General features: G+C 40.8%; 1 protein-coding gene across 3 annotated transcripts in view; it reads right to left on the reverse strand.

Moving 5' to 3' along the window:
- COLGALT2 (collagen beta(1-O)galactosyltransferase 2) overlaps positions 1–13,738 on the reverse strand; it is a 126,106-nt gene that overhangs the window by 29,252 nt on the left and 83,116 nt on the right. For all 3 annotated transcript variants that reach the window (XM_021668029.2, XM_064370419.1, XM_012444642.2), the window contains exons 6-7: positions 12,597–12,716; positions 3,084–3,160 (exon numbers count right to left, since the gene is read on the reverse strand). In XM_021668029.2, coding sequence (XP_021523704.1) covers positions 3,084–3,160; positions 12,597–12,716 — 197 coding nt within the window. The remainder of the gene's footprint in view (positions 1–3,083; positions 3,161–12,596; positions 12,717–13,738) is intronic.

Genomic DNA, 13,738 nt, shown 5'->3' on the forward strand with positions numbered 1-13,738 from the left:
AAGTTAAAGATCTTTATAATGCAAACTATAAAACACTTATAAAAGATATGGAAGGACACTAAAAATAGAAAGATATTCCATGTTCATAGATTGAAAGAATTAATATTGCTAAAATGTCCATACTATCAAAAGTGATAAACAGATTCAATGCCATCCCTACCAAAATACAAATGATATTTTTCATAGAAAAAGAAAAAAAAAATCCTAAAAAGACCACAAAAGACCCTGAATAGCCAAAGCTATTCTGAGCAAAAAGAACAAGGTTTGAGGTAGCATACTACCTGCCTTCAAAATATGCTACAAAGCTATAGTAACCAAAACAGCATGGTGCTGACATAAGAACAGACAAAACACAGACCAATGGAACAGAATAGAGAATCAGAAATAAGTGTACACATTTACAGCCAACTCATTTTTTATAAGGACAACAAGAGTTACAGATAGTGAAGATGTCCTCACTATTCCCAGATTTAATGAACCACAGAAGTACCTAAAGCTTTGTGAATGCTATTACAGGTAAATCAATGTTTTAATAAGGTCCTTTTGCTACAAGCAGTAAGAATGTTTAACTTTAAATGTTAAACTAGTGACTTTAACTGCCAGTGAGAAAGGATGACACATAGCATAGTAAAGCAGAAACTATAGAAATAAGTCAGGTGGTGGTGACTTCATCCTGACTAGCCATCTGGATGACTTTGAGGAAGACATTAATGTTTCTGGGTCCAGTTCTATAAAAATAGGAAGGTGAACAAACTCATCTTTCAAATTCAGTACAGATTAAAACGTCTAAGACGGTGTTTTATAATAAAGTAGGCTTTCTGCTATGGCCAGAATAAAGGAGAAACGTTGTCTTAGAACCAGTCTTGAGTTCAGATTGTACCGTGTTAAGGTTTGGTTCACATGCCATTCTGAATGCAGTCATATATATATGTTTCACTGGAATTAAAAGGTACACTAACTAAAATTTCAACCCTTCCTTGCAAAATATTGTCATTTATATCCATTTATAAATCCCTGGACATAGAAACTGATGGAGGAGCAAGATGTTCTCTTTGAAGAAATTGTCCACCTGATTTAGGGCCAAGTAGATTAAGTGCATCCTAATTTTACTACCTTCCTTGTTTACTTAACTGGGTAATTATTCTGTAAAAAAACATAATATTCTGTGGTTACTCTATTTGCCTCATTACTTTGGACTTTGTAATTTAATGGATTGTGTTCTTTTAGTCAGAATCATACTATGACGGATCATGTCTCATCCCCTAATTTTCCAGATATGGAAAGGAAAGGGTATTTTCTCAGGAAAAAACATGGAGCCACCTGGGGTCACTGTAGGAGAACAGAAGAAACAGAACAAGAAATCAACAAAAATGCATCCAAAAAGGCCCCCCAAATCAGAGACCTCCAGTCTGGGGAGACTTTTAGTAAATAACAATCCAGTTGCAGTCCCTGCCAGGACAAGTGCAATAAAACTGTAGCCACGAAGGAAAAACACAGACGGTTCGCTCATACTTAGTGAACAGTAAACAGAAGAAAGAGCCTCACAGCCAAATGCAGCCCAGACGCCACTAATGAGGTCACAGAGTCCTCGGAGGATTGAAAGGCCCCTGAAAAGCCCTTTTTCTACCATGCTATCTCTGTTCCATACACAGAGGTGACTACCGCAGACTCAGGAAAGTAGTGTCTCCGAGCCCATGCCACTTCACGGAGTTGGCTTTTTCCTGAAGGGCTCTAGGAGTGACCCGGTCCTTACACCGTGTCCTGCCCAAGGAAGACCAGAACTGGAAGATGTTCATTTTGTCTTATTTTGTTTGCTTTGGTTTGGTCCTCATAGGAATGTTTTTAGGAGGAAAAATAAATCTATGTAAGGACACTTGGGTCCTTTCTCCTAGGGAAACAAGAGAGGGCTGCGGGGAAGGAAAGCTACAGTTACATGTACAAGTTGGTCCACTCTGGGTGTGGGACAACATTCTCTGTAACCCTGATCATTTTTGAAAACATTTGCGAATGAGTCTGATTCCTCACTACATGTAGTTCATCTCTTCTCATTCCACCCTCTGTGGAAACAGCATAGTAGCTGTTAACTCTTCTTCATTTAATATCCATGAAATACTCTTCTCCCATTCCTTAGGTCTAGCTCTAAATCAGTTTTATGGGAGAAATCTTGATTCCCAGTTCCAGTGTCAAATCCCTTTGAGAAGACTGTACTTTGGGGACATGTATGTATATGTTACCATGTGACAAACAAGGCATCTTCCTTTGATTAAGCAGTGGCGATGAGCACCAAGCTCAAAGCCTGATCTGCAACATATCTAGAGTCCATGGAAGAATTCTCAGTTTGTGGATTCCTGAGGTACCGCCCTAGTGTCTGGACCACCAAGCTCCTTCGGAATACTGTTTGGCAGCTATAGGAGGGGCCCATGAGAGAGTCGGTGACATGGAGTCACAATTCCTGCCAAGTATCTGTTATGCACATTGTCAAACATGCACATATGTTTGCTTCATTTCTTATACAACTAAAACTCAATAATAAATACAACCCTTAGAATATTACCAGGAAGTTCTTGCCTGCTGAAAGGCAGAATTTTAGAACAATTTTTTTTCTTTCGTTGTCCTCTCAACCCTGCTCTCCAACTTTTTCCCAGGGAAGAATAGTAGAGAGAAAATAAAGCACAGAAAGTTCCAGAATAGTTTCCACTTGCTTGATGTGGCAGAATGAAGTTAAAGTCCTCCATATCTAAAACATGTATCCTCTCTACCTTACTCTTGAACTTTGATTAAAAGGTTGATTAAAAATATAGCAATATCTGCTCCTAGAAAACATCAAATTTACTTTCATTACTAAATGGTAATTTATTTCTGAGTAAATGATTAACTACCTTTTATCATGATCCTCCTATTTTTAAGAAAAAATAACTAAGGAACAACAAAAACCAAGTAGTTTTCGCAAGACCTCAGAGCCACTTCAGCAACAAAGCCAAATCTTGCTGAGTCTCAGATGCAAGCTCAGGCTTGTGTTCCAAAACGGACACATAAGCCTGTACACACATGCACATGCACACACATATAGACACCTTTCCTACCTCATCAAATCCCATCTTGTCTGGATATTTAGGGACAACTGAGACATACTGGGAGGGTTCCATTGGAGGACGATCAACTGGAAAACACAAGAAACATGCAGAGTGCTTTGTTAATGAAAGGGTCAGAAATCAGAATTCCATCCGCATGCCTGACCTCTAGGGCTGGAATACAACTTGGAAATACAGAGCAAGGGACAATGGCAGCAGTTCTCCAGGACTGAGTAGTTACACAGGAACCCTGCTGGTCAGGGCACTGGTTTCAAGAACATTTGTTTATATGGAGATTGCAACCTTTGCTCCACTTCCCTTAAGACTTATTTCAAGAATATTTATGAGGCAGTTTAGGATAATGGTTAAGAGGAAGGGCTCTAGAGTCAGATGATCTGGGTCCAAATCTTGGTTTGTGAAGGAGTAGGAGAGTTAGGGGACCTTGTCAAGTTCATTTCTTTGGTGTAAAATTGGGATAATAAAAGTGTATCTGTGTTATAAAATTTAAATGAAACCTGCATGCAAAGCACTCACCATTTTAGCATAGTAAATGCTCAACAATTCATAGCTATTACTATGGCCCATGATGAAAGAGCTCAGAAATAGGCTAGAAATTTTACTGAAAAACACTTTTTTTGTCTACATTTAAAACTGTCAAAGTGTGGGACTATTTTTATCCTACCCAGGCAGGTTTAGCTGCGGATGCGCAAAAGGTCCTTTGCTTTAACAGGATCTTACCATGGAGGGCTGGCCCACATCCCAGAACTTGGGACATGGATAATGGGAAGATTCCAGCTGGGAGTGACATTGCTTCTTAAGCAATGAAAGTTTTATTTATTTGATACTCTAAAAAAGCTTCCTTTGCAAACCATGTATTTTAAAGTTTGGAAGTAATATCAGTTAAGAAATCTGAAAAGGCCTTGAAGAATTTTTAGTATTATACAAATTCAAAGTCCTCATTTGATTTTCCTTAAAGGGATAATACAAAGAAAATTTAAAGTGAGAGCTGGTAACTGGGTTGTTGAAAGAACTATGGGTGACGGCCATTACTACTGTAACCTCTATTCCAGGCACAGGAGAGGAATACATTCTCTTGCCCTTGAAGTTACTTAGGGCTATGTGACTTTCTGGGGAAAGTTTACAGTGCAGTGCTGCTGCTCCAGTCTCCAAGAGCTCCCCCGACCCTGTCCCTGTGCCTGTCCCAGCACCGAGCTCGTAGCTGCATAGGTGGATATGGAGCAGCTGCGAATTGGAAACAGCCCAGAATGCCGCATCAACACATGGAGGGCAGCTCCCAGGAAAGACACCAGCTCTGCAGACTTGGATGGCAAGAAATAAGCCATTGTTGTATGAAGCCCATCAGATTTTTATATTCTAGCATAACTTTGCCCATCCTGAGATACTGTCCAAAAGGTATGATCTGTTTAACTTCACTGAGATATTACACAGAAACCCTGACATCCAATTTTATTTATTGGCAGATGATGTGAAATTCTAGAACACAGTGAGACAGAGTTCTTAGGCCAAACACAAGGGTTGGTCTCATTACTTCAAACTTGAAACAGTCACATTTCTGTGAGCATGCAGGGCATGTGTTTCTCTTCCCAAGAGCAGCCCAGAATAGTCTGGTCCTTTCTGCTCCACTCCACTCCTTATTAGTTTCTTTTAAAATCAATAGGGAGGGTCCACCACGTACAGGGTTAGGTTTTTAAGAGAAAGAAACTTAAGGTACCAGCTTCCTCTTGTTCATGATATTGTCTGAGAAGCTGTCTAGCTTTCCCTCCTGGGGCCTGAGACTTGGGAGGATGTTAAATTTTGAGCTACCTGTTCTAGGCTGCTGGTCTCCTTTGGACTCACATGGCCTATGTGGCTTTAACGTTTCAGCCAAAGAGACTGCTTTTAATCACTTTGTTTCCATCAAACTTAGGCAGTCATTGCATTCACAGGACAAGTGTTGCACAAAAGCCACAAGTGGTTGGCTCCTGAAAGTCATCACTGAGCAAAAATATCAGAGAAGTGTGCTTAGGTTTTGCCACTGAAGGCAGCAGTAAGCCATAGGGGAAAACAAAAGTGATACAGTGAATTGGACCTAAGAAACTTAGTCTGGGGGGAGAAGGATGTGTCTTTGCTGACAACAGACTTGAAGATTAGGTATATCCTGGCTTCTGTTTGTGGTCATTTCTGACTCCATCATTCATAATTGATCTGGTCTGTCATTAAATCCCTTAGTGGAAATAATCCTTCCCTTGTACTACCACTTGGGACAATGGGCTTCACTGCTTTCTGGATAGTTTCAGGATCTAATGTGAATAATTATAGCCATTGTTACAGAGATCTTATCACTCACAGAACCCAGAGTTCTGTGAGTGACACTTGACATATATTTAATGTTCACATGTACCATGGGATATGTATGAGTGTCTCTATTTTACAGACAAGGAAACAAATGTTAAATCACTTGCCCAAGATCACAGAGCTGATAGAGCTGGTATTTGAACACAGGTCTGAGATCCCGCGCCGGAGCTCTTAATTCACACTCCACATCACCCCCAGAGCTAGTCCTTGCTGGCCACTGATACTAGCCAACCAGGCAACTGGGCTGGGTCCAGAGTAGCTCATTAGTTATTTAAGCCCAGTTGTGTCTGGAAAAGTACTTGATAGATTGTACTTGGATCAAATCCTAACGCTTCTTCTCCTCTATAATTTCTCCGGAACTTCTTCCATTGCTGCAGCCTGCCTCAGGTCCTTACCCACTGTGTCTGGGCTGTGTTTTATTTTTTTCAAACACTCACATGCTCTCAGTCTTTTCTGTTCTAATCAATCATTCACACTGTTGTCAAAATACTCTTCCGCCGCACAGGTCTGTTCTCAACCATAACCGGCACACTCAATACTACAGTTAAGGGCTTAACAGCTTGTTAGGTGTTTTCATAGTCGCCATGTAATTTTACCTTCACTTTCTGTGGTGATTGTTTTTACAAATAAAGAAACTGAGACCAAGCCAGATGTAGACTTGTCCAAGTTCAAATACTGAGTGATTAGCAGAGCTGGAACTCAGTTTTAGATTTGACTTCAAATCCAATTATCTTAGTAATTTTCAGATGATGTGCTGTTGCCTCAAAAAGTCAATATTGAGAACAGGTACCTGAGACTTCCTATCACCTAACGCTGTAATTTGTAAGAGCAATCTCCTCATGTTTATAAACCATTTAAATCTAGCATCTTCACAAGATCTGGTGTCCTGTCATTCATCTCCCAAAGGAAGCACATCCCCAAATTCTCTGTACAACTTCTAATGTACTAAATGAGTTACCACATGAAAAGAGATGGGGACAGTGCTTTGAATAAGTGTTAAGTTGTTGCTGTCATAACCCTTTTCCCACCTCACTCAAATCCTTCCACTCTGATTTCTAAATCTCCAGTCTACAATTCTGAAACTCTCTGACCATGCTTTTCACAACATTTTCAATTCTCATCCACTGATGCCTGATAAAACCCTAATCCTGGTTAAACCCGGTTGCCCACTTACTCAGCATCAAGAGGACTACTGTGAGAAACATACACAATTGTGTTGACCGAGTCACTTCAAAGCTACAACCACAGATGTCAAATTGGCACTTGACACCACCAAGTTATGTAACTGTCCTCCCATAGTAAACTTATTTTCCCACTCTCTGAGAGATTGTATCTTATGCCTTCTCTTCTGAAATCTACAAAGTCTCTGTCTAGCTCATGACTGGACTAAATACTTCAGAAAGAAAACATTCAAAATCAAATTAGATCTACCTTTTGAATCTACCTGAAGTCCACCAGCCAAACCACATGTGTATGGATGCATTCTGCCATCCAATCTGCCACAGCAGATGAAGTTTCTATCTAGTACAGCCTCTCCAATATTGTCCTGGGCTACAAGCTAGGACAAAAACCATCTTGTTTTTGTCTTACAATTACCGTCTCTTCTACATCATCAAGATCTCCTTACATATTGGATACTTGTGATTAGCATACAAGCATACTGTTACATTTCCATTAAAAAAAAAAAGGTGAAACCCCATCTCTACTAAAAATACAAAAAATTAGCTGGGCATGATGGTGCATGCCTGTAATCCCAGCTACTCAGGAGGCTGAGGCAGGAGAATTGCCTGAACCCAGGAGGCAGAGGTTGCGGTGAGCCGAGATCACGCCATTGCACTCCAGCCTGGGTAACGAGCGAAACTCTGTCTCAAAAAAAAAAAAAAGGTGCAAACAGACAAACCAAACTCAACCAGGAAAACCTTTCCCTTGACTTCTCACCGCCAACAGCCTCCATGTGATTTCTCCATTCCCCATCCCACCAATATTCAGCTTTCTTATCTCCCCATTGGCTTCTCTTCAGTCCACTTGAATGGATTTGTGTCCTCATCATTGCACTGAAGTGGTCCTTATCAAGGACATCACAGAGACCTCTATCTTGACAGAACCAGTGAATAATTCTTTATCCTTATTTTCCTTGGCTTCTTAGCAGCATCTTGGCTCTTTCTTGAAACACTTCTCAATTTTTCCCTCAGCTCTCTGGCTGTTTGTCTTCCCCAGGGATCTGTCCTCTTCTCGTCCTATGTTCTTTTACTACATGAGTCTACGCTGTTCCATGGTTTCAGATATCCTTTTGATGCTGATGATTCTCAAATGTCTGTCTCTAGCTGGAGTCTCTTCCCTGAACTCCAGACTCACATATCCAATTATCTTCTGACTTTTCTATTTAAATGTCTAGTAAATATCTTAAGCTTACATGGCCAAAACTACCTCCCCACTTTCCAGTCTTTTTCCATAAAGTCTTTCCCATCTCAGCAAATGGTATATTAGGCTAAAATCCTGGACTCATTCTTGAATCCTTTCTTCCCTTCATGGACTGCATCCAGGTCTCTGTAAGTCCTATTGGCTCCACCACCAAAATATATCCTCAATCTGTCTGTTTCTCATTACCTCCCTGCTATAACTCACATCCCAATTACCATCATGCCTCACCAGGAGAGAGGTACTGGTCCCCTACACTCTGGTATCCACACCACAGACCAAACGATATTTCTAGATGCACAAATCACATCAGACCACCCCCATCCTTCACGGATTCCCATTACTCTTTGAGTAAAGTCTAAATTCCTTACCATGGCCAGAATGTTCTGCATGATCTGGAAATTTCTTCTTCCATGATCTCATCTCCCTTGACCCAACTCATTCTCTATACCCCAACCATGCTGGCTTTTTGTCCCTGGAACACCCCAAGCTTTTCCTGTCTAACAGCCTTTACATGTCCTGTTCACTCCACTTTGGACATTCTTCTCCCAAATATTCATGTGTCTGCTTCCTAGATAGATTGTCTGTTGTCTAACTCTCCGTGTTAGAATATAAGTTCCCTAATGGCAGGGCATCTGCCTATTTTGTTCACTGCTCTATGCCTAGCATCTTGAACAATTTGTCCAAGGTACAGTATGGTTTGAATAAATGCTTACAGCCTGATTATCTCTTCTAACACCTTCGTTGGCTCCTCAGGATGGGCCTTCTTCTTTAGTTGAGCATTCAAGGACCACAGCAATGAACCCACCCCACCCTCCCAAACTTTTATTTCTGCCTACTGTTTTAAGTCAGCTTTCCTTCAGAGTGAGAATACTTTGTCTTTTCTCAGTCTTTTTCCTCTGACTGTAGTGTCCTCACCATACTACTCCTCTTATTTAAATTCTACACTTTTACCCAAGCTTAGCTTAAGAATCATTAGGACTTGAGGCTCTCCTGGATCACACAGGCCACAGCAATCTCTCTCTATCCCAAGTTTTGATTGCTTTGTTATTTTTTCCTTTCTCAAAATGCTATACTGCATTGTTGCTGTTTTTAAACATCTCTCTTGTTTCTCCTATTAAATCATAAGTACCTGAAGACAGAAAGTTGATCATAAAATGTTTTGAATCCCCAGTACCTTCATAGAAGACTCATACATTACAGGCATTCTATGTTTGCTCATGAATAAAATGCATTTTCTAATGCAAGCTTGTCCAACCTGTGGCCCGCAGGCCATATGTGGCCCAGGAGGGCTCTGAATGTGACCCAATACAAATTTGTAAGCTTTCTTAAAATATTATGAGATTTTTCTTTGCGGTTTTTTTTTTTTTAGCTCATCACCTATTGTTAGCGTTAGTATATTTTATGTGTGGCCCAAGACAATTCTTCTTCTTCCAATATGGCCCAGGGAAGCCAAAATATTGGACACCCCATTCCTATTCTTCAATCAATATAGTCTAATAACACAATTAGCAGCCATCTATTTACTGCTCATTGGGTTCCAGGCACTATGCAAAGTGTTTTTTAACATTTAGTTAATTTTTTATTAGAGAAGGATACTTGACTGATAGGATTTTACCAACCATTACCAACATTTTATTAATCTTACATGGACCTCCAAACCATTTTTCTGCATTATACCCCTCAAAATTTTATTTTTCAACATTTTCTTTTTCGATTATGTTCTATATTTTTAAAATTCAGAGAAGGAGGTAAGTATAAAAATAAATGAGGTATGTAAAGTGCTTGGCACTAGAGGTGGCCTGTGTTGGGAGATCAATGATGAAAGCCATAATTTACAGGTTCTTCTCAAATGAACTCTACCTGGCTAGCATGGTGTTGTGCATATTTGTAATTTGAAATCATTAAAATCTTTATTGACCACGTGTGCATTTCTATGTCCTGAGAACTTGTACTCTCAGCCCTGTGGGAGAAAACAAGAGAATATAAGGCTCTGGCTGGTCTCTCTCTGAGGCCAGAGAGACTCTCCCTACTTGGGAGTCAAGACCGATAGCCATGAAACAGGGATGATAATGGACAGCACTTTATTGAGAGCTAAATGAAGTCATAATAATAGCAACACCTCATTATTTTATGGAGTTGATACATTATTTTATTTTTTCATCTCAAGCCTAAAAAACCACTCTATAGATGAAAAAACTAAAGTCCTGAAAGGTGATTTTCTCTTCATAAGTGACAGTGCCTAAGTTCAAGCCCATTGTTCTGGCTTTGGGGTCAGTGCTCTTGTCAATACAGTTTTCATTCATTCATTTGCTCATCTGTTCATGCGTTTAGCAGATATTTTTTTGGTAACAACTATATTCCAGGCACTGTGATAGGTGCTTGGGGTACAAAGCAATAAGATGCTACTCATATCCTGTAGGGCCTAGAACATAGGGAAAGCAGCAGAAAAAGTATGTGTTAAAGAAATCCACAAAGAAGATTCCTGAGGACTGGTTTAAGAAATACCGTCGCCGGGTGCGGTGGCTCACGCCTGTAATCCCAGCACTTTGGGAGGCTGAGGCGGGTGGATCACGAGGTCAAGAGATCGAGACCATCCTGGTCAACATGGTGAAACCCCGTCTCTACTAAAAATACAAAAAATTAGCTGGGCATGGTGGCGCGTGCCTGTAATCCCAGCTACTCAGGAGGCTGAGGCAGGAGAATTGCCTGAACCCAGGAGGCGGAGGTTGCGGTGAGCCGAGATCGTGCCATTGCACTCCAGCCTGGGTAACAAGAGCAAAACTCCGTCTCAAAAAAAAGAAATACCATCACAGTGAATTAGCTCCTTATTCAGTCATTTCATCATCATTCATTCAGTCATTCAACAAATATTTACTGGGCATATAGGTGACAGACAATGTGCTAGGTCCTGAGACTAACATGATAAAAAAGGAATTTAGGAGCAAGAGAATGGGAAATAGATACTCATAGGCATAGGAGCAAGAGAATGGGAAATAGATACTCATATACAACTCAATGGATCTAAAAATAAACTCATGATCTCTCTTTTCCTTTTTTTTTGAGATGGAGTCTCGCTTTGTCACTCAGGTTGGAGTGCAATGGCGTGATCTAGGCTCACTGCAACCTCCACCTCCTGGGTTCAAGCAATTCTCCTGCCTCAGCCTCCTGCATAGCTGGGAATACAGACGTGTACCACCACACCTGGCTTATTTTTGTATTTTTAGTAGAGACAGGGTTTTACCACGTTGGCCAGGCTGATCTCGAACTCCTGACCTCAGGTGATCCACCCGCCTTGGCCTCCCAAAGTGCTGGGATTACAGGCATGAGCCACAGCGCCCAGCCACGGTCTCTCTTTTCAAAACTCTCCTTTATTCTACATGTCCTATTCCATTTAAAGTTCCTAAAATCACCCTCAGACACTCAAGACAGACCTTGGGAGTTTTCTCTATGCCTCCCTTTTGCTTATCCACCTACAACCAACCTTTAGCTAGGTCCTTTCAAGCTTATGTCCTGAGCTTCTCTTCCTTCCTCTCCATTTTCACTGCTACTGCTCTAGCTGAGGTCCTCACCACCTTTTGCCCAGTAGCCATGAAATGTCCAGTGGTCTCTTCACCTCTGGCCTGAGACCAGCAGCCACTGCCCATGCATGCTCCACCTACACTTCTCTTGCCACTAGAGTGAACTTTCTAAATCCAAATTCAACCTGACATTTCTGTGCTAAAATCTTTTTGAGAGTTCCTATCCTTTCAGCTAAAGCCCAAACAGCTTCTTATACATTAGAGTCTCCTGATGGGGCTCCTGTCCACCCTCTAGCTTCGGTTCCTGCTGTTCCTCCCTTCCCACATCCACTGCTCACATACACACCTCCTATGCTCTACTGACGAATGACAGAAAATTGTCCCCGTTTTGGAAAGACATTTCCAACATCTTTCTCTAAGTTAGGTGGATTGGTTGCTTTCTCTTTTAGCCACCATTGTACATCACACATAATAAAAAGCATAGCTACTGATAACAGAGCACAGCAATTCATATATCATGCCAGACCCAGAGGCAATAACAATAGTGTTGAAGGACATGCACTTTGGAGATAGCAAGATGTGTTCAAATCGCAATCTGTCATTTGTTTAGCAGAATGATCTAGGGCAAGTTACTTAAAACAACACTTCATTTTTTTTCATCTTTAATATGGGCATAATAAAACCCCTTCATTGAGTTGTTGCAAGGATTAATGAGACAATGTACAAAAAGTGCTTAGCATTTTATGATGCAACAGTGGTATCTGTTACATCATGAGCTACTATTAAGTTGAAGTCATCATTACTGTGTCTGTATTAGCCTTTTTACATATACCATGATGAATGTGCCCCCAAACCCTGGAAGTTTTTGTTATTTACATTTTACGACTAAGGCTACTACTTGCTCAAAGTCATATAATTAGAAAGCAGCCAAGTTAGAGTTTAAGTCCACACCACAAAACACTATGACAGCACTTATCAGATCCTTTGGAAAGTATTTACTTTGTACCCAGCTCTCCTCTAGGATGGGAAGCTCCCAGAGGGCAAAGACTTTGTCATATTCGTATTTCCCATAGGAAAAGTTTAGGAAAGAATGAACAAATAAATAGCTATGTATTCAGCCAGGAGAGACTGATGGCTGTGAGATTCTAATCCTGGAAGAGGACGGAAGTGGCTGGTGTGGTCACTGTGGCAATGGAATGAGAGCCATCCCCCCCGCTCCTGGGTCACTCACTCATTGCTTCAATCTGCACGTGGATGAGGTTCTCGATGTCCTCCTGCAGCGTCTGATGGGGCTTCAGGGGGATGGGTAGGTAGCCATAGTGCTCTCTGTTGCAGAGGTACATCTGGATGCCTGAGGATCCAAGAGAGGGGCAAAGCCGACAATCAGAAAACACTGCTGAGTGACAGGTGAGGAGAAAGAAACTGAACTGTGTCTAATGCTGAGTTTGACACTGCAATTAAATAAGTGGTTGTTTCAGGGATGTCTATAGACCTCAAAAATGCTACTTTATAAAAAAGAAAAACAGAGCATTGGGGACTAATAAAAACACTAGGCCATTCTTTAGCCCAGAGGAAATTGATTTTTTTCTCTCTGAAGAAAAAGCAAACTCATGGCCTGGAATGAACACAAAAGGCATGAAAGGATCAAAAGAAAGGCAAGGAATTCCCATTCCAGAGAGCAGAATGGAACACTGTAATCCACCTACAGGAAATAACGAGAAAATGAGGAATGAAATCCACATTTGATATGAAAGCAAACAGGAAAATTCCGTCATGCTGACAGATTATTAAAGCTAAATCTAGGCATACATAGAACAAAAAATGAAAAAACAAAGGAAATCTAAAATTCTCCATGATTCTTCTTGGTTTTATTTCTTCCCTTAGCAAGCATGGATTTGCAGCCAACCAAAAGACATGAAACTTCCAAAATCAGTTCATATAGAGACAAGAGTTAGCATTTCAGAATGTCCTGTTAAGAACCTGTAGTGTGGCAACACCAGAAATAGGTATGCAATACCCTTCTCATATTCAAATTGGTCTTCATAGCCCCATCTGATAAGTTGCGGTTGTAAGGCATCTGTGTTCAACCAGAAGGCTAGAAATACAGACATCAGGATGGTCTCATACAGATCACTGATCAACAATTGACACTCCTGACCAATGAAAAAACTGCTTAGTGAAAAAGATGAGTCCGCCAAGCTCTGGTCCATGTATCCAAGCCTCTGATTTGTTAATTGTTATAATCGTCAGTGATTTCCTGAGAGGGAATTATCTGCTTTATGCAGATGAAATTTCCTCCAGTCAGCTACATAATCTGCCAAATCAGGTGAAGCTGTCTCATGGCATTAACAGAGAGGAACAAGAAAAGAAAAG

The sequence above is a fragment of the Aotus nancymaae genome, unplaced genomic scaffold (assembly GCF_030222135.1).
Source record: "Aotus nancymaae isolate 86718 unplaced genomic scaffold, 86718_ANA_hifiasm-v0.15.2.pri h1tg000108l, whole genome shotgun sequence".
NCBI classification, from domain to species: Eukaryota; Metazoa; Chordata; class Mammalia; order Primates; family Aotidae; genus Aotus; species Aotus nancymaae.